General features: G+C 43.5%; 1 protein-coding gene across 1 annotated transcript in view; it reads right to left on the bottom strand.

Annotated features, from left to right (window-relative positions):
• Nucleotides 1–1,014: 1,014 nt before the first annotated feature.
• cadps2 (Ca++-dependent secretion activator 2) overlaps nt 1,015–22,105 on the bottom strand; it is a 158,997-nt gene continuing 137,906 nt past the window's right edge. Inside the window, 5 exon segments of the mRNA XM_063874216.1 lie at nt 1,015–2,337; nt 3,490–3,594; nt 13,024–13,131; nt 21,710–21,742; nt 21,905–21,988. Of these exon segments, the coding sequence (XP_063730286.1) occupies nt 2,167–2,337; nt 3,490–3,594; nt 13,024–13,131; nt 21,710–21,742; nt 21,905–21,988 (501 nt within the window). The 3' untranslated portion in view covers nt 1,015–2,166.

Raw genomic sequence — 22,105 nt, forward strand, 5'->3', positions numbered from 1 at the left:
TGGTCCAGGTGTTTGCAGTTGGTTGGCACGCTTCTAAGACTTTGATCGATGTTGGACACGATGCACATCAGGCAGAACGACCATATCAACTCTACAGCTCCACAGTATTCTTCACAACAGTAAGTATCACAATGAACAGAAACTACATCCACGTGTAGTCGTGACCTTTGGACCATTATTCCCCCAGTCTCGAGAATTTCAACCTTTTTCAAGACCTCTTGTGTTTGTTTCACAGTTTACAACCACTGTAGAAATACGTCAGTTTTCTTGCATGTTTTACCACCTGAGGCCGATGGTTGTTCAGAAACTACAGCAACACATGATGAGCTTGGAGTTGTAAGAGTTCTTCTCTGATGCGTTGGACTGAACATCACGCTTTACGGTACTTGCTGTTTTTATTCTGACGCTATTGCCAGAATGGAAGGAGGAAGTTCTGCAAAACCATGGAATGAATTTCAATGGTTCTCAGCAGCGAAGGCTTGTGTTTAATTATCATTTTTTACCATTTCAATGCACAGAAACACACCACCAACAATCAGAGCTGTTGGAAGTCCAATAGCCAAAGAAACGTAACAAATCTGAACATAAAACAAGTGCAAAATAAAAAGATAAAACCGAATGAACTGTGCCTTTCATTTTGACCCCTTGTGCTTACCGTAGTAGTTTTGAACGATGCACTAATACCAATATGTAAGGTCTGTTGGCTGTGACCTGGTTTTTAGAATAAAGAACTTCAGATAACGTGCAGTAAAAGTTGGTTTAATTCCCTGTTCGATGCACACTAGTAATACAACAAATAGAACTGTTGGAGACAAACCAGAAGACCCAAACTACAGTAATACCTTAAAATCCTACAAGGGCTGGAAAACAAAACAGATCATGATGATGGTAAAAGCTCAAATTAACTGTTCGATCTTTGATGCAAATCTGTCTCCAGCTCAATTATAGTTGAACTTGCTTCATACAACCCCAACCCCAACCCCAACCCCAACCCCCACCCCAACCCCCCCGCTATGAAATAACTAGCAGAGAAAGTTCGGCATTGGACGTAAGCTGTGTCTCGCAGATTAGTCAGCTGTAAACATCAAGACTTGATAGCTAGGTGGCCAGTTGTGCAGTTCAACCTGCACACAATGACATCCAGGACCCCCAGAGGATGAACCCCAATGATCTGTCCTTATCGTTAACACATTATTTCTCTATTCACACGAGAAATATCACACGCTATGTCCCGGGTACATTCTAGCTCCCAGAAAGACAGACTCTGTAACACTTTCAATGTCGATGATAGGATGAGAATATTACGAATGACCCCTTATTCTGAAGTCTTTTATTTAAGACGAGGGATATCCTGTTTGTTTACCTTTCAAAAGTGGGGTTGAAGGAATGAAAGATGGCGGTTGTGTTCAAGTCAACCCTTTTGGACAGGTGCATGTGAATGGGAATTTAGTGCAAGAATAATTTCACAAAAGTCATTTAAACTGATTAGCAGGAATATGGTGTTATTTTAAGACGGATTCTTTTGATGAATTCTGACGTTTTCTCCGAATTCTGACTTTTGTTGGAAATTCACATTTGGTCAGATCTTTTAAAAAATGTGTCCCTAATAAAATAATATTGGCTATTTGAAAAAATAAAGTATGTTGATATTCAAATATATAACCACAAACACCATTGACCAAAACAGTCACAAAAGAACCTTACAAATCCAAGCTTCCTGTCGAATAAAGACCAATCTCTTCAGCGGATTTCTGCTGCCGTAGATTAAAGTGAAAGGCGGCGAGGTCGAGTCTTTCTGAACAGTAAGCTACGACCATGATGAAGATGAAAACAGGAAGAAGCTGCACTGACGGCCATCGCTGTACAAATTGACATCAATCAGAGTATGGCTGCACGTGGAGGGGGGCGGGGCTTCCTGTCCTGCAGGTGAGCGAGGGAGGACGAGGTTCAGTCCGTCAGATGCCACGCCTCACCTTGACTTCCTGTTTGTCATACATTCTCAGCAGTATCAGGGCAATGAGCAGGTCGGGTTAAAAAGGGGAGGACGGGGGGAGACCTGAGAGTCAGGACCTTCAGTCACAAGGACTCTACTGTCTTCATCTACAACATAACTCACACTGTGATGGAAGGTCCTGATCTTTCAGAGAGGGTGTGTGTGGAGTGTGTTCAGTCGTCCTCCTCGTCGCTGTCCCTCATGCTGATGCCCTGCAGGCCGTCGCCCGACCTCACGGCGGCCGTCGCTTCCTCCACCGTCAGCCGGTTGTAGACGGTCTCGTAGCTCTTGCTGTTCAGCGTGACGTCCAGGACGCCCTGCAGCCGGAAGTCACGGTACGTCTTCTGTGGTAGGGAAGGAGATAAGGGAGCAAGGGAAGGGAGGTAGAAACAGAGAGCAACTTAGAAACACAGTTAATGGGAGGAGGCAGTTTGGAAGAACCACAGCGAGAAGATGAAGCTCTTACTACCTTATTGTAGCATTTCTAGAAAGGCCTCGATTGTTTTCATTCATCAATTAACAAACTATAGAAAAAACCTGGATCGTGAAAATAACCCGGACTAGTTTTTATTTTACCTACCCGTCGTACAACATGTGCAAATTGTTAAATGGCCCACATCATTTTGGGTTACTGACTTATTGTACGACATATGGAAACGACCTCCACCTTTTAACGCCTACTACTTATTGTACGGTAAATATGAAAACTCCTATCTTCATTTTGACGTAGCTACTTATCGTACTATTACAGACTTCACTGCTTTTTATTATCTACTTTACGTATGATATTTGGAAGTAACCGTGACTATTTTTACTCTGCCGACTTAAACACCGTCATTTTTAACCATCCAGTACCACATACTGTATTTACTGACCCTCCGATATATGGACATGACCTTTTCGTAACTAACCTATCGTACGACATGGATCTAAACGTGATCCTTGTAGACTGAAGGCATGATTGTTCTTCTGTTTTCAGGAAGGAGGTGAAGTAGAAGAAGCCAGGAAAAACAGAGCATCTCAGGAATGCATCGAGCGAGAGGAGGGAGCTGCCGTTTACCGTTTGAAAGGACAAAAGCGGGAAGATTGAAGCTCAAGGACAAGACAAGTCTTTTATGTGTTGGACCGAGAAGGCAGACCGAGGCGTCTAAAGGGTGTTTTACCTTCAGTCAGAAGCCATTATAATTCCATGTCTCTTTGCTTTCAAGTTAAACTCGCACGTCTCTGACATTAGCAAACTATAAAAAGACAAAAGCAGTTGAGCAGCTTTTTATTCCGCTCCTCGCCGCCTCTTCGCACCGCTGCTGCTTTCAAGGACGCTTGTGGTTTGATTTGTCCATATCTTTCCCTTGTTCTTCTTCAGTGTCAGCTCTGGCTGTTTTAACCATTTGAAAATACCCAACACACATTAAAAATATGGGCATTTCAGCGCAAATATCTGTTTGTTTCGGAGAGAATTTCTTGCTCTCTTCTGTGTTTCGTTTATATGTTCGTACCTTGACGATCTTGATGAGTGTTTTCAGCTGGTATACGTGTAGCTGCAGGTCCAGTCTGTCGGTCAGCCAGACACACACCGCCTTCATGGAGCCGGTGTACCATTGCTGTTAAAACAAAAACACTCCGTTGAGGTCACATGGTTTTAGTTTAACAAGGCTGTCACAATAAGTACGTTATGGACTTATTGTGGGATAGATGGAAATTACCACGATCATTTTAAGTCCTCGACTTCTACAACAAACTATGGAAATGACTGATGGTTTTTATTTTGTTGACTCATTGTACGATATATTGAAGTGACCCTTTTTTATTGACACCATCGATCATTTTTACGTTGTCGATTATCTTACTAATCGTGCGATATATGGAATCAAAATCAATAGTTCCTACGTTATCTTATCATCCCATATATGGACCTGACCTCAACCCTTTTACAATGATCCACTTACGTTACGATAAAGGAACAATTACTCTTACGTTGTTATTCTATCGTGCGATATATGGACAGGACATCAATCGACTTATGTTCACGTTATTAACCTATAACGTGAAACATGGACATAACCTCAATAATTCCAGCATATTTGACATATCGGGCAAATAAGGAAATGACCTCAATCGTGTCTACATTCAAAAAATGACATTGAAGCTCTTTAAACCGACTTTTTGGAGATATAATTTGCGATGTGTGTAAAATAATGGGATCCTTTTAGACTAATCGCACAATAAATTCACCTTTATCGCCTTTACGTTATTGACCGTGTGTGAAATGGTGTGATGGGTAAGGGATAACCCAAGCTATGATGTAGCTATAGTGAAGCTTCTCTAAAGCCACATGGCCCTGTTGAGGTTAAATATTTCTCATATGGCCACTAGAACTCATACTGGGAGAAGTGGAAACACCCACTCAGACCATTATCTCTTACACAAAACGGGCTTTTCCCTCTGTATTTGTGGAGGAAAGTTGGCTTTTATCCTATTCACTTCAATCTTTCTATCTGACATTAGAGAAATGGTCGCCTTAACACACTTTTAACAAGCTTTGACATCACCAATAAATCACAAAAAGTGGATTATTATACGTTTGACTTTCACAATAAGACAAATTAAGTCAAAACCTTGATTTTTTAACAACCCTTAACCTTTAAAGAGGAGTATTCCACAGGATAAACCACGACCTTTGGAGGCTAGCATAAATGTACTGGCTGACTATAACTGATTCTGCAGTATAAAGGATCCGACCTGCCAGCACCAGAGCACATTATTCACAGACACCAGCAGAAAGCGGCTTCTTTCATCCTCCTGAAAACATCCTCAAGCAAACACCCCGAGGGGCGTCTTTAAACTGCAAACATGGTAAAAAAAGAACATACATAAAAACAACATTATAGTAATGCAAAGAGGACAGTTTATGGTTTGGGTTCAGAGGTCACAGGATCGCAGTCTGCGTGCAGGTGTCTTTAGAAACACATCGCTGCAGTCGGCACGACGACACGAGGTCAAAGGATGAGTGGCGTCAAAACGGCAAAGAAGGCGATTTATTTCTTTCTTTTAAAAGGTACCAATTCGCTGTGAAACTCCTGAATGCGGCATGTCAAGGGAAGAGTGCACGGCTCTGCTTTGACCTTAAAAAGGAGAAATAATCAGGTTCTTGCTTTGTAATTTTCATTAAACCCTCCTTCACACCTTCCACCACCAAACGAGAATGCAGAGGGAAATTGCTCTGACTCCGTAGTGACCCGCAATATTCAGACCCGTAATATTCAGATCTGCAATTACCTTCCAATTTGAGAGATAAAAGCTGTCCAAAGGTTATTTAATGCACTTGACAAAAGCCAAAACACGTCTGTGATCATTCGGGGGGGTCACGCTAATATTTGATTCCATTTATTGTGGGAGCGACAGTCTCCTTTAATCATGTCAGAGTAATGAAGCAGAGTCAACCAAACGCAGCAAATTAATGTGGACTTTCAATCACAGGTCCAGAGAGAATACTGCTCACTGAAAAAGTGTGTCCATGTCACTCGAAGACTGTTGTTTGCAGCACAACGGAAACACGTTGAGGTGCTTCCATGCTGTGCAGAAGGAAAGTGTTTTCTGCCATGAAGCCCCCGGTGTTTGCATTGGTCTGTATTGTTTTGCCTCCTGCAGTTAATCTAAGCTAGCAATGTATGCATCGAACAGAGAGTGTTTGTGTGTCACACTGATTCATCTCATTTCCTCCTCAATGCTGTTAGGAAATACATCTTTGATGACCATCCATTTGTTTACCTCTAAATGTTAAACAATATCAATTTCCACAGACACACAATTCAATTTGTGCCACCTGCAGCACATTTGCATCCCTAAAATTAGCTTTGCAATCAATTTCACAATTTACTGTCAATATATATATTCACAGCTGACATCAAATACTATTCTAGTGCAACACAGACACATCCAAACTTCCACTTTGATATTTGTCTCTATCTGGACCGGATCGGTTTCCTTTCTTTGAGCCTCAAACATTTACTATTGACTTAAAAATGATCATACTACTTCCTGTCTGTCTTCTTCTGTTGTTCCCTTTAGTGTTTACTTCCTGTCTGTCTTCTCCTGCTGTTCCCTTTAGTGTTTACTTCCTGTCCTCTTCTTCTGTTGTTCCCTTTAGTGTTTACTTCCTGTCTGTCTTCTTCTGCTGTTCCCTTTAGTGTTTACTTCCTGTCTGTCTTCTTCTGCTGTTCCCTTTAGTGTTTACTTCCTGTCTGTCTTCTTCTGTTGTTCCCTTTAGTGTTTACTTCCTGTCCTCTTCTTCTGCTGTTCCCGTTAGTGTTTACTTCCTGTCTGTCTTCTTCTGCTGTTCCCTTTAGTGTTTACTTCCTGTCTGTCTTCTTCTGCTGTTCCCTTTAGTGTTTACTTCCTGTCTGTCTTCTCCTGCTGTTCCCTTTAGTGTTTACTTCCTGTCTGTCTTCTTCTGTTGTTCCCTTTAGTGTTTACTTCCTGTCTGTCTTCTTCTGTTGTTCCCTTTAGTGTTTACTTCCTGTCTGTCTTCTCCTGCTGTTCCCTTTAGTGTTTACTTCCTGTCCTCTTCTTCTGTTGTTCCCTTTAGTGTTTACTTCCTGTCTGTCTTCTTCTGCTGTTCCCTTTAGTGTTTACTTCCTGTCTGTCTTCTTCTGCTGTTCCCTTTAGTGTTTACTTCCTGTCTGTCTTCTTCTGCTGTTCCCTTTAGTGTTTACTTCCTGTCTGTCTTCTTCTGCTGTTCCCTTTAGTGTTTACTTCCTGTCTGTCTTCTTCTGCTGTTCCCTTTAGTGTTTACTTCCTGTCTGTCTTCTTCTGCTGTTCCCTTTAGTGTTTACTTCCTGTCTGTCTTCTTCTGCTGTTCCCTTTAGTGTTTACTTCCTGTCTGTCTTCTTCTGCTGTTCCCTTTAGTGTTTACTTCCTGTCTGTCTTCTCCTGCTGTTCCCTTTAGTGTTTACTTCCTGTCTGTCTTCTTCTGTTGTTCCCTTTAGTGTTTACTTCCTGTCTGTCTTCTTCTGCTGTTCCCTTTAGTGTTTACTTCCTGTCTGTCTTCTTCTGCTGTTCCCTTCAGTGTTTACTTCCTGTCAGTCTTCTTCTGCTGTTCCCTTTAGTGTTTACTTCCTGTCTGTTGATTTGTCTGACGTCCAGCTGTCTTTGAACCTCCTTCCTTCTCTTTTTCTTTTCTTTTCTGGGAACAGTTTAGCCATCATGAATCCAGAGTTTCTTGCTCTTCACAATTATACAAATAAATATTAAACGGAGAAAACAAAATCCTTCTTTCTGCGGATCGATAAGATTGCACACAGTCCCTTAATGTTCCTTAGCAACGGTCTGTTAGAAAAAATGAACATCTCTGAAATGTCTAAATTGACCAATCAGAATTGAGTATTCCATTTAGCCATGATAAATGTAGAGGAGTAGAAGAACTGAGTACCTGCACCTCGTTACTTTCCCCCTCTCTCTGAGGTGTAGCGTTAGATAAATCTATCATGGTTTTATTGTGACAGATTTAGCTCTTCCTCCATCGTCTAATTTTCCTCGCTCTTCATCATTTCCTCCTCCTCTCCTGAAATGTAATATTTGTAACGCTGGAGTTGGAGTCGTATGCTAATCAGCTCGCTGTGCTAACAGATGATGTTGAAATTACTGGATGATGTTTGCTGCTCCTGGGATGATTTCCAGTGATTTCTCTCTCCACTTCCTCCCTGTCTTCCCCCGCTCAATGAAACGGTTATTTGAGTCTCTGGGAGGCGAGTTTCCTCCGAGTGCTTAATCAGCGGCCTGGCGTTCGCCTCGCGAGCCACGTTAGCTGTCGTGGAAATTGAGTACGAAGACGCTCCTTAATTGAGCTGATTAGAGGATGAGAGGGAAAACAGATGGAGGGAATATGAGGGGGAGGGGGGGCTGCATTGGTCCTGTCAGAAACTATTTCTATGTGATGAAGAGGAGAGGCTTCCTGCTGGTGTCACAGTAATGATGTCATTTAAACATCTCACACATGGTCAAGGTTTGGCACGAAACAAAGCAGTCATTTATCAAATAATTCACTATTAAGTCGTAGTGTTGATCTCTTTGGTTTTCATTTAAAAAGATATCATATTTATTTATCAGCCATTGTTCTGAATGGTGCCGAGATCTTCTTCATGTTGTCTAGAAAATATGAAGTTAAAATAAGTGTATTTTGTCTTGGATGGAAAATCAAAGGCTCTGTTTTTAAGCTCCAAATAAATACCAGGACGATAAAAACATGTGTATTTCTTTAAAGTCTGTTATTGATTATTGAGAAAAAAATATGCCTGTTTTCTGTCGGATTTAAAAGAATTATCCTGGAAAATTCAATTATTTCAAATATTTTATTTTGTTACGAAAACAAAGACTATTCTTAAAGACTGACTCTGGGATTTGAGGACTTCTTGAATCCACATTTCGTTTATTTATTTTCTTTGACAGCCTGCAGGTCTGTCCTCTAAAACGGCTTCATTAAGGTGATCTGGCTGCTAATGTGAAGAGGAGAGAGCTGTGTGCGAGTGTGTGCGAGTGTGTGTGTGTGTGTGTGTGAGAGCATGCATTACACTCCTTATCCACACAAAGACGTTCCCTGGTGAGCACTTGTACACAAATAGACGGAGAGGCACATGTGAGCATGCACACACAGAAAAAAAGGAAAGTGTTTACAGCTGCGTGCAGGCCCCCCCTCATCACACACACACACACACACACACACACACACACACACACACACACACACACACACACACACACACACACACACACACACACACACACACACACACACACACACACACACACACACACACACACACACACACACACACACTTTTCTTCTCTACCCCTGTCTGTGTTGACGAACCTCCTGCTTAAAGAAAAGGCTCCATCATGAATTTATCTGGCTCAGACGCACGTAAACAAGACAATTGCATACCCATAATGCACCTGGCTGGAGGCCTGATGCTGCTGTACCAACACAAGATTTACTTTGTGTGTGTGTGTGTGTGTGTTTGTACAGCCTGTCAATAACATATAACCTATTGTGGAATTAGGATGAAAACAGCAGGAATCATTTCTACAACATATGATGTTTATAATGTCAGACAAACATTTTATTTTTGCTAAATCATATTTTTGGCGCAGAGAAACACAAGGGCATGTGGGGGAATGTTGCGTTAATGGGAGTGTGCATGGCATAAAAACACAGGAATATTAGAGTAATCATTTTGGATGAGTTAGAAAGATTGGTGTTTGTTGAATTGAGGACAAAAAGAAGGTAGAAGAGATAAAAGGACTTTAAGGATGTCTTTGTTTATATCCAAGAACATACAGGCTGTCAATTACGATCTAACACATTGGGGATGTGTGTGTGTGTGTGTGTGTGTGTGTGTGTTTCACATTGAAAGGCTGAACGGAGACATTTGGAGGCCCCGCCGTCAGCTCCTCCTCGGTACATGACTGGCCGCTTCTGAGCTCTATTAGACTCATTCACCGCGCGCGCACACACACACACACACACACACACACACACACACACACACACACACACACACACACACACACACACACACACACACACACACACACACACACACACACACACACACACACACACACACACACACACACACACACACACACACACACACACACACACACACACACACACACACACACACACACACACAACACACACACTGAACCCTCTGGAGGCGGCGGGTGGCAGAAATCCATCGCTCGGCTTCGTGCTGCTAATGCGTGCGAAGCTCTGAGCCGCCATGTCTGCTGCTTTGCCTCTCGGCGGCGAGATGAGGCATGTTTGGAAATATTTTTATAAATCTGAATCCTGGAGGGTGGTGGTGTGTGTGAGGAAGAGGGACAGTGTGGGATGCACGCATGGATGTTTAGGTGGAGCAGTGTTTGCAGCTCCTGCCGGGCGTGCAGACGGCTCTCGGTGTTTCCTAAGTGATAAACGGGTCAACAGAAGCGGTCGGTGTTTTCAGGCTCACAGCGACCCGCTGCTGCTGCACAATGAAGGCTCTCAGAGACAACACACATACCTCACTGAGTGTGAGCTGTGTGTGTGGAGGTTTCTATCGGCACGCTGGGCTTTCTAGACATGCAGCTACTGCGTATGAAAAGATCTGACACAGTAAAACAATCTCAGTCGTGTCATTATTTTTACACAACTTCTGATTTCTCAATTTTCACATTACAGTCTGCTAATTTCTGCTAACAGACCGTCACTAAGGATAACAGACCGTTGCTAAGGATAACAGACCGTTACTAAGGATAACGACCGTTACTAAGGATAACAGACCGTTACTAAGGATAACAGACCGTTACTAAGGATAACTGACTGTTACTAAGGATAACAGACCGTTACTAAGGATAACAGACGTTACTAAGGATAACTGACTGCTGATAAGGATAACAGACCGTTGCTAAGGATAACAGACCGTTACTAAGGATAACAGACCGTTACTAAGGATAACAGACCGTTGCTAAGGAATAACAGACCGTTACTAAGGATAACTGGACTGTTACTAAGGATAACAGACCGTTACTAAGATAACAGACCGTTACTAAGGAAACTGACGCTGATAAGGATAACAGACCGTGCTAAGGAAAACTGGCGGGGGGGGGGGGGGGGTTGTTGGATAACAGACCGTATAAGGATAACGATGTGATAGGATAAACAGATCATTCTACAATAGATTTATAAGTCAGACAAACTTTATTTCTAAATAATGCGCTGTAGGAAACAGAAGGCAGTGGGAGTTGCTTAAGGAGTTGCATGCATATAAACACAGGAATAGAGTAACATTTGATAGTTAGAAAGACGGGTGTTGTTGAATGAGGACAAAAAGAAGTAAAGAGATAAAGACTAAGATGTCTTGTTTATTCCAAGAACATACAGGCTGTCAATACGACTAACACATGGGGATGTTGATAGTGTGTGTCGTGTGTGTGTAGTGTTCCATTGAAAGGTAACGAGACATTTGGAGCCCCGCCGTCACTGCCTGCCTCGTACATGATGACGCCGCTTCTGAGCTCATGATAACTCACGCACGACACAGAACACACACTCAACACACGAACACACACACACACACACAACACACACATACACAGACAACACTCACACAGATAACACACACACACACACAACACACCACTACACAAACACAACACCACGACTAACAAACCACTAGATCACACAACACTACACAGGAAACACTCAAACATACACACACACGATCACAAACAACCACTACAGCATACACTGAACCCTTGGAGCAGGGTGCAGAAATCCATCGCTCGCTTCGTCTGCTAAGCGTGCGAAGCTCTGACAGGCCATGTCCGCTTTGCCTCGGCGCATAGATGAGGCATGTTTGGAAATAGTTTACTAAATTGAATCGGGACGGTGTGTGTGTGGAGGAAAAGGACAGTGTGGATGCACCAGGATTTTAGGTGGAGCAGGATCAGCTCCTGCCTGGCGTGCAAAGGCTCTCGTGTTTCCTAAGTGTAACGGTAACAGAACGTCGGTGTTTTAAGGCTCACAGGACCGCTGCTGCTGCAAATGAAGGCTCTCAAGACAACACACATACCTCACTGAAGGTGTGACTGTGTGTTGGATGCTGATTCTATAAGGCAACGCTGCTTTCTAAGATAACAGCTCGTGTATGAAAAGATCTGACGCAGTAAAACAATCTCAGTCGTGTCATTATTTTTACACAACTTCTGATTTCTCTATTTTCACGTTACAGAGTCTGCTAATTTCTGCTAACAGACCGTTGCTAAGGATAACAGACCGTTGCTAAGGATAACAGACCGTTGCTAAGGATAACAGACCGTTGCTAAGGATAACTGACTGCTGATAAGGATAACAGACCGTTGCTAAGGATAACAGACCGTTGCTAAGGATAACAGACCGTTGCTAAGGATAACAGACCGTTGCTAAGGATAACAGGATAAGGGACTGTGCAGTCGTATTAATCCTCAGAAAGAAGTCCGGTTAATTTTAACGTCCGTCAGAAAGAATGTGGAATACCGTTTGAATAATCATTTTTATTTTTGAGGAGAGCACGAAACTTGGGATTCATGATGGGAAGTGAAGAGAAGTAAGGAGTGCTGGACGCCAGAGAAATCCACAGAAGAAGACAGACAGGAAGTAAACTCAGTACCGACCGCCTCGCTGCACACTTCCCCTCACCCATGGGTTCAACTCTTTCAATTCGTTTCCAGGAAATCAGGCCAGAGGTTTCCCTTTCCTCCTGCTAGAAACAAACTAACTGAAGAGAAAACATAACCTCCTCGTGGAGGTAAGGATGCTTTAACTGGAGTCAATTACAACTCACACCCAGGGTTAAGATGCGTGTGTTTGGTGTGTAGTCGACACTTAATCGAGTCATTGTTCACACCAACGGCAGGAAAACATCAACATGCATCTTGTTTGTTACACACTCATTGTGGGTATTAAACTCACTGCTTTCTGCAAACGTTGGTCTGTTCATGCATTCACATTCCCAGCACTTTACTGGGACTGCTTTCTTATTATCAGCTGAAGCAAAGGCCTGTTGGTCCAGTTCTTGAAACGTCGAGTATAAAAAGTCTAACATCAGATGGTTGGGATATCAGAGTGAGGTTTTGTCTGACGAGGCCGTGAGCGCAGCTCCTATGTGGTCACGCCTGGAGACTATACTGTGCCGTTATTGTGTTTGTGTATCTTGACGCTCTGATTGGTTGTTGAAATAAGGTCTGTCGTTAACACACGCTCAAGAGATTTGAACGCTCTGTTCTACGACATGAAATACATCAGTCATTTTTTGCTTTTCATCCCAATCGAAATGCTTTAGTCTTGATAAACTGTGTGTCGCTTCAAATTTGATTTCTGATCATTTGACGTGATCCTATCCCACGCATAGACATCGTAAGGTCAACGTTATTATTACCGACATGAACAAAACCCCCAAAATGAGGCCCAGGTTGAGGTAAACTCGTCTGTGATTTAAAAGTAGACTCACGTCGAACACCTTCTCGGTGTACAGCTCGTCGTTGACGCGGTCCCGCAGGATGTCCTGGTTCTGCCGGATGAAGGTGATGTAGGTGTCGGCCAGATCCATGCCTGGCTTCTGTAGGAGAGAGGACACACACACCTGAAGACAGACTGCAGGGAGGGGGACGATGGACATGAAGAAGGATGTCAAACATGCACTACGAGCTCAGCCTGGTGGTGAAGATGATCATGCCTGGCATCCATGCTGATGATCACACAACATGGGAACCCAATGATGGAACAAACCCCCGGAGGATAATGCCTTGGGAAAAACACAGAGACTCCTGCCATGACTTCAGCTTGCTTCGGTACCTCTACGCTGTCCTCTCTTACCCGGCTACCGGACCAACCAACAATAAATGGAGATTTAAAAAAACAATCATAAAAGACATTTGCCGAGACAAAACTACAGGAAATGGTTTTTAAATAAAGTGACCAACACCTAACCTCAGAGCCTCACTTTCTGGCCCTTCTGGTGTTTTGTCTCAACCAGAGTGCAGGAGAAAGCAATCCATGGACTGTTACTGTTGGTTTCTTTTGGAGTTTACAGTCAAGTATTTCCATGTCAATGAAACAACTCAGTGTGTTCTCTCAGAAACAACTCAGTATTTTTCTAACTCTGAAGAACAAAACACGACTTTGTGGCTCAACTGATCCGCGATAGAAATGACCGAGCTATTTTTATCAAGCTAATCGGAGAATTGAACTAGAAGTAGAAGTAGAAGTTTAATGTGGAAATGGAAATACTACGGTAAAGGAAGTACCTCAACATTGTAGTCAAGTACTTTTCTTAGGTACATGTACTTTACATCACTGGTTTTCATCAAAGCAAACTCTAGAAAACTGTGCAAACACAACCAATGGCCTCTCCCGCTGCCTGCCTGGTGGAAGGGAGAGGGAGCTTCTGCAGGAGGCGTTGAGAGTGTGTGAGGCTGGGAGAGGCCAGAGCAGGAGCAGTGGACCTGCTCATTCACACTCCCTGTTGTCAGGGGAGATTACAACTGTAATGCTTATTGTAATTGCTTTGACATCTTTCACACCCGTTTTCTCTGAGCCGGCGTGCGGCCTTCCCCCCCCGGGGGAGGTTGTTGTTCTGCTGCAGCGCCGCTGTCAGCTCCCCCGTGCAAACACAAGGAAATGGAGCCTGGAGAAAACCCAGGAACCTTTTGGCTTCACTTAAAGGCAAAAAGGCAGGTCGGAGGCTGATTATGAATTTGTGGTTTTAACCTTTTGCTCGTCAGAGACAAAAGAAACTCAAACTGTCATCGGAGAAAAGAGCTGGATGTCGACTCCATCACCAGCAGCATTAAGTGCGTACAGTGTACAGACGTTTCACCACACAGGACATCTTGTTATAGGACCTATTAGACACAAAGACTTCCTGAGCTTCTTGGTGCAAATAATAAGCACTAAATGGAATTTGTCTGCAATAATAAGCTGAAAATAAATGTTGTTATTGTGAATTCCATGCACCAACACTTCCGCAACGTAGAGCTGCAACCACCGGTCGACTGACAGGACAATCCTCGCCTAATATTTGATATTTTTTTCATGCAATGATGTCTCAGTTTTGCAAATATGGGGATTTCCTGCGTTTTATTTTGCATCAAAGTAAATGTGTTCTTTAGACGGACAAAGCCACACATTTAAAGACTTCACATTGATCTTAAAGGATCTGGTTTGGACATTTTCCACTATTCTTTCACATTTTATCGACCGAACGATTCATTTTATAAACAATCGGCGATGACACCAATTGTAAGTTTCAGCCGTACATCAATGCTATGATTCCTGTCTAATGTTTCCTGATAAAAGCGGTCCCAGCAGCAGGTTTCAGAGGCCTGGAACAGCAAGCGACTGACGGAAATCAGTCCGTCAGAGACGCTCAGCTGTGATTCAGACAGACAACAAAACCTGCAGATACCAGAGGTTAAAGTGGGGTCACATGGCTGCAAGGGCATCTGGAGTCTGAGTGTGTGTGTGTAGGAAAAGGGGGGGTGGTGGTGGGGGTGTATTGTTCAACCAGAGAGAGGAAGGGGGGAGACTCGCTGATTGACAGGCCTGTCAGAATCCCCATAATGCTCTGGAGTGAACGTCTCAGATCGAGTATGATCGTCGGATGAAGCTCAGAAATCTTGACGAGAATGAACCCGGTGTCTCTGAAGCCTGTTTGTCTCAGGACTCGTCACGCTGTCTCTGATCTGTCCCAGCAGACACTTCCAGGTCATGTCCACAATGATGCAGATACGGGGGGGGGGGTGTTTCCCTCCGCACTCCAGAGCCCCAATGACTCGCAGTGGTTTGTTGATTGGTAGATAATCCCAGGTGATACATGTCCATGTCCGTGCGTCTGCGATGGTCTGCTTATATTCCTCGTGATGCAAATTACAAACCATACCATAATGCACATTCTATATTTATTCTATTAATGTTCCTCACCTTTCACACTTATTGGACATATAATATCCTGCTTTATATTTTGTTTATATTTTCTGGACTTTTTCTGTCCCAAATGTATTCTTTTTGAATGCTATTCCATCCATCCATCCATCCATCCATCCATCCATCCATCCATCCATCCATCCATCCATCCATCCACACATCCATCCATCCGTCCGTCCGTCCGTCCATCCATCCGTCCGTCCATCCGTCTGTCCATCCATCCATCCATCCATCCATCCATCCATCCATCCATCCATCCATCCATCCATCCGTCTGTCCATCCATCCATCCATCTATCCATCCTTCCATCCGTCCATCCATCCATCTATCCATCCGTCCATCCATCTGTCCAGCTATCCATCTATCCATCCATCCATCTATCCATCCGTCCATCCATCTGTCCGTCCATCGTTCCATCCATCCATCCGTCCGTCCATCGTTCCATCCATCCATCCGTCCGTCCATCGTTCCATCCATCCATCCATCCATCCATCTGTCCGTCCATCGTTCCATCCATCCATCCGTCCGTCCATCGTTCCATCCGTCCAGCTATCCATCTATCCATCCATCCATCTATCCATCCGTCCAGCTATCCATCTATCCATCCATCCATCCATCCATCCATTCATCCATCCGTCCAGCTATCCATCTATCCATCCATCCATCTATCCATCCGTCCAGCTATCCATCTATCCATCCATCCATCTATCCATCCGTCCATCCATCTGTCCGTCCATCGTTCCATCCATCCATCCATCCATCCATCTATCCATCCGTCCAGCTATCCATCTATCCATCCATCCATCTGTCCGTCCATCCATCTGTCCCTCCATTGTTCCATCCATCCATCCGTCCGTCCATCGTTCCATCCATCCATCCGTCCGTCGTCCGTCCGTCCCTCAGGGACTGCAAGAACTGCAGGCCTTCAGACCGAAGACATACAACACATTCATTGATTCTCTTGTTGGTTGTGTAAGCACATTTACCAAATCTCTCTTGGATCGGCAATTGTGCACGTGTGGAACGACGTACTGATGCTCAACTGTAGTATGAACTGAACCGCTGCGGTCCGGAACCTACACCGAAAGTATGCCCTGGCCTTTAGACTCTTGACTCGGCAACCTTTCCAACATCGGTGAACTTCTGGAGTCCTGATTCTTGGAGTGTTTTACCCGTGGCTGCCGAATCAGGACTCTCCTTGACCCAAAGAAGAAAGCATCATCCTTCACAACATTTTTTCCACCAGTGGATTCTTGAATTGCCCAATATGACCTTTTAGCCCTAACGAATAAAAACCATCAGACCATTTTATTGTCATGTGTCTCAAAGTATCTGTTTATTGATTCATCTTTACAGGATTTCAGGGATCTCCCTCATCCGGGTTTTTTGACTCGTGTGGTTTGCCTTGTGTTTTAGTACCTTTGTTTTTATTTATTATAGCACTTATTTGCACTTATTTGCACTTATTTGCACTTATTTGCACTTATTTGCCGTCTACTGATTTTATTGTGAACAAGCCTGTATGAGGAAGTCGTCCCTCCCCCTCCCTGCTGTTTTATTTATTTCATTTGATTGAAATATACAATTGTATTTATTACACCTTCAATGTGTTTTAGTTCATTTGGATTCCTATAACCCTCCCGCAGAAAAAACAACGTGGTCCTTGAATAGGCGTGACCCGTCCTCAGCACTTACCCACCTGGGTTTATTCGTTAGTCACTTTTTATCTATCTATTATTTGTGATGTGGATCGTTTTAATTAAGATCTAATCTCTTACAGTTTCACCTTTTTAGAAGCTCTCGGTTTTATTTGCATGTTTTAATTATTCTGCATGACTGTTCATACTTTTAAAACTGTTGTCAATTATCAAATATAAACCACCACCAATCCCAGGTCTTTTAACTGGTTCCCATAGGACGGTTCCCTGGTACATACCGGCCTCCAGCCTAGTCCTCTCCAGGGTTTTTAACTTGGGTTATAGTTTGCATTTGATTTTTAAAGGGCTTTATCCCCGAGAGCCGGTGCACTTCCCTAACCGAACCGCATGTTTCCAATGTCGCAGAATAAAAACCTCAACAACTGAACATCGAAAACCAGGTGGTGGTTAGTGGACATACAGCTGTAGATATGATAGTAAAGATTCAGTCACCTTGGCCTGATGTGTTCTGGCATACATTTTATCTCTGGAATAAACTTGGAGCTTGTAGAGGACAGTCCATGACATGCATAGACTTGCCAAACCACATTTGAAAATAGGATTAGACAGTTTTTCTCAATCAGAGTACTCTAGACACAACCTCCCAGCAGACTGTGGTATGCAGGAAGAGTCCTGTCCCACAGATGATAGCTGATTAGCAATGCTAACATTAGCAGACGGGGAAATTAGCAATCAATCTTATAGTTCAACAAGATAAACAGTCAGTTAGCTTTATTGTGCAAGATGCTGAGCTGATTGGAACAGGTTTGAGGCTGAAACCAGAGTGGATTAGCCAACCGACCCTGAATGTATTTTACAGACTGTCTTAGCAAAGAGGATGGATTGTATGTCTCTTGGCAAGGCGTGTGTCAGGTTGACAACCTAAACTCAATGAGCCTCTGACATCTTAGAGAAATTAAGGTACTACTTTACAATAAGACTACCCTTATAGAGGGTTTAGTTTGTAATTCATTTATTAATCAGGTTGTGAACACTTTAAAAATCATTAATAAGCTTTTATAAGACAAGAGATAAACAGGGCCACTGTGACTATTGGCTATTTAGCCAATATAAGGGGGGGAATCAACTCAGTAAACAACAGATACCAAGGATGCTGGTTGATGAAGAAGAGGGAGGAAGCTAGGTAGCCAATATAAGGCTTAGTCCTCTTGCCAAATAGTGAGCCTGTATGGAAACTATGTTAGAGCTGGTTTATAACTGGTTCCTAATGGTTAATAAAGTGTTTACAACCTCATTAATAACCTCATTATGAGCCCTTTATGGGTCCTTTGTAAGGGTAGTCTTATTGTGAAGGGGTACCGAGATCTAAATGCTGCTTTATGGGATGATGTTTTAAACAACATTGTGCCGCACCGTGCACAAAGATAGCTCAGTAAAAAGAAACAAGGTTTTATCAGATTTGACTTCGGATGAAATTGACTAACCTGCACATCGCCGACCTCCACCCCATCCAGCACTCTCCAACAAGTGCAGGGAGGAGGGAGCGAGCGGGAGCAACTTTTAAAAATGTATCCGCACAAGTGTGAACAGGGTCAAAGCGGGAGATGAATCTGTACTACAACATTCCTGAGTGTGTGTGTGTGTGCGTGTGAGAGCCACTGGCAACATATTACTGCCCTTGTTGTCACTCGAGACATTTCCCCTTAAGGCTTAGTCTCAATCATTTACCTCTCCTTTCTCTCGCTCAGACGAGGTGACAAAGCGGCGTGACAGATCGGAGACGCCGGCACAGTTCCAGCCACTGAGATTAAGACTTTAACACGAAGAGGAAAGAGGAAAAAACACAACATACGAGCGGCTCGGAGCTCTTGTCACGCTCTGCCCTCTCTTTCGGGTTGGGTCTCCTTGGCTGTAGCCAAACACAGTAATCCCCTGCGCGACGGGATAATGGCCACCTGGATGCTCGTCAACATTTGACAACAACGAAGAAAACAGAGAGTGTAAAATTAAGACGTGCTCGGATACAGACAGGGAGGGGTTCGGCCTGATAATGAGCGGTTAGTGGGGGGGGGGGGAGGAGGCGGTGAAATGCCAGGTAATTACACACCGCTACCAACTTCGTTTCCTGCCCTGGATTCATTTCATTTCCACCAGGTGCACGGTGCGTGTGATCACATATAAGTGCTCGCACGACACACCAAAAAGTCCTGATTTTATCCAAAATAACCCGTGAGAGGAGAGGAGATCAGCTCACTGTCAGGGGTTGCTATCTTTGAACGAATACTGACTTAAATAGTCTATAAAAGTAGGTGTCAGTAGTAGATGGATTGATTCCCTCACTGTTATATCCAACAGCACTCATATCGGTCCAGCCAGTCAGTAGAGACTTGGTCTGGGAGCCAAGCCGGTTCAAGTCCCCGAACAGTCTTCAAATATTGCCTGTGAGCTGCTACTTTGAGAGGTCCCAGTTCACCTCCTGGGCCCTGCCGTGGGGCCATTGAGCACGGCACTGATTTAGTTTATATATCGCTTCTGTTTTTCCAACAAAGAGCCTAAAAATAAGACTTCTTTCGGGATATTTTGGTTTTATGTTGATCCGTTACGGGTGAATTTATCATTCATTCAAATAAATTCCAAGAACAAGTTTTTATTTTCAAGCAAATATTCTTTTAGCTTTTGCTTTTAAATCTGTTTTGTTTGCAAATAAGGGATGTAAATATACCACATGTAAAAAGGCTTTCATCGGCTAACCTTTGGGCTTTATCTTACCTGAGGTTTAGCTACAAAGCATATTTGGAAATGTAAACAATTTCATTTGAAATGCCCGCATGTCATCTTAAACGGTTCCCACATCTCACACATGATGCCTTCTGATTTTACGGCCAACTTTATAATCCCCAAACGTCAACAAGCGCTCTGGTCCCAGCTGTGTGCGTCACTTTTTAGCGTCCCCTAACTTACCCTTTTGTTTCTGCTGCACGTGTTTCATCCAGTGGCTGAAGGTGTTTCTTCATCTGCATGTGTTTTGGCACATTTGTGTTTTTATATTTGCTTCGTTTCTGAAACTGCAGCGTGGTTAGCTCTCCTAATGGAAAGGTTTTGGGTCGTGTAACACCTTTGCACCTGTTGGCCAACGTAGAAACATTGAGGAAATAAAATGTAAAAGGTGGTGAATTTACACCAAATTAATAAAATCATAGAGGTATAAAAACCTGTGTGTTTCAGTCAAGGCTCAGCTCTACCACTGAACTATTTTATCAGCATGAATGCCCTTTTTCTGGTGGAATGAATTAAAAGTTATAGCCATAAATCACTGCATAAATATATCAGTTGCAGTTTTTCGACAAATGTAACAAACAGGTATTTCCCTTCTTAAATATAAAGAAATAAAAGTGTCTAAATTGAAAACCCCCGGGGGCAAAGCTTCCTGTTTTTGTGAAAAGCTGTTGGGGGCGGGGCCATCTCTCAGAAACCCCGCCCACCTGCTCGCCACCTCACCTGGGATTAAAAGAGGATTACCTGCGTCAGGTTCCCTCAACACAAAAGACCAAAAAGGACCAAGGTAGCGGTTACATTATAATTTCAGGGGACAAGGGAAGTCTGGACGGGAACCAGAGAGCATGATGGGATATGTGGGCGGGGCCGAAGGATTAAGGAGGTGAGATGTTGTTGTCAGCTGTTCAGTGACTCAGAGTTTCTCACATCTGGGTTTCAGCCCCGTCTTCAGCAAAGTACGAATACATCGTCTTGCTTTATATAACTCCATCATCACCCCCATACTACCAACGTTTCTCTGGAGGATCGCAGAACTCTAAAGGGCGATCACTTGCATTCAAATGTTCTTCTGATAGCGTAAATATCAACTCCTTTGTTGTATCCAATAAAGTGCTATTAAACAAGTCTTCAAAAACATTTCATTTACAGCCAAACTCCTCAGAGGAAGACGTTCCTTCTTGTAGTCGCACTGCTTTGTGTCTTTTGGAGTGAAGCCTGAGAGGTTTAAATATCTTTAATCCCAGCGGACGCTTTTAAAAACTGCCAGGATTCAGAATATAGAGATGGGAAAAGTAAAAAAAAAAGTCCAAATCTCAGAGGGATTGTTAATCGCCGCTTTAGTAAACGAGCGGTCACCGCATCCGAGCAAGATCTAATTCTGGAGATAAACCCACTCTCTCCTTCACACCCTGAACGCCTCGTCACCTCCACACTTTAACTCCTGCGTCGTGCACGCCGTCGCCTCTGATCTCTGCCTCCTCGCCGCCGCTCATTAAACGCTTTGCCGCCCACAAAGCGACACTTCAGCAAAACACATCTCAGAGGACGAGAGTGCAATTAATTAAGACTTGTTGTGTGATCTTTGGCTCGGGAGCGGCAGACGGAATAAGAACCCCTCTTTATCTTTCACACATGTTAAACACGGCACGATGAGTGAATGCAAAGAGAAACGGCGCTTTGCATTTCCAGGCTGCCTCTCTTTTTCCTCGACTGTGTGAATGGAGACACAGCGATATGGACAAGGATGGACAGGGCGAATAATAAAACAGCGGGACTCACGGGGACCTCCACATATTTGGCAGCTGCTTTCACCTTTCAGAGGGGGAGGAGAAGAAGAAGGTGAAGAAGAAGAAGAAGAAGAGGAAGAAGAAGAAAGACACTGGAGTTCAGCTGGGAGATCTGGTTTCCAGCTAATAACAGGTTTCCTGTGAGAGCGGTGAAAGAAACCGCTCGGACAAAAAGAAGCGTACTCACCGTGAAAGAGAGGATTGAAGAGAAGAATGTGCCTTCATCGTATCTCGAGAGCTTGGAGAGGACGCCGTCTAAAACAGCGGCGAACTGCGGGCAGAGGGGCAGACACAACAGCAATTTAATGCATTTTTTCCTCCTTCATTGGAGTTTTAGATACTTTTCATCTAATTTTACTTTAAAGAAGATTTGGGAAAATGTCAGAAT

The sequence above is a fragment of the Eleginops maclovinus genome, chromosome 2 (assembly GCF_036324505.1).
Source record: "Eleginops maclovinus isolate JMC-PN-2008 ecotype Puerto Natales chromosome 2, JC_Emac_rtc_rv5, whole genome shotgun sequence".
Taxonomy (NCBI): domain Eukaryota; kingdom Metazoa; phylum Chordata; class Actinopteri; order Perciformes; family Eleginopidae; genus Eleginops; species Eleginops maclovinus.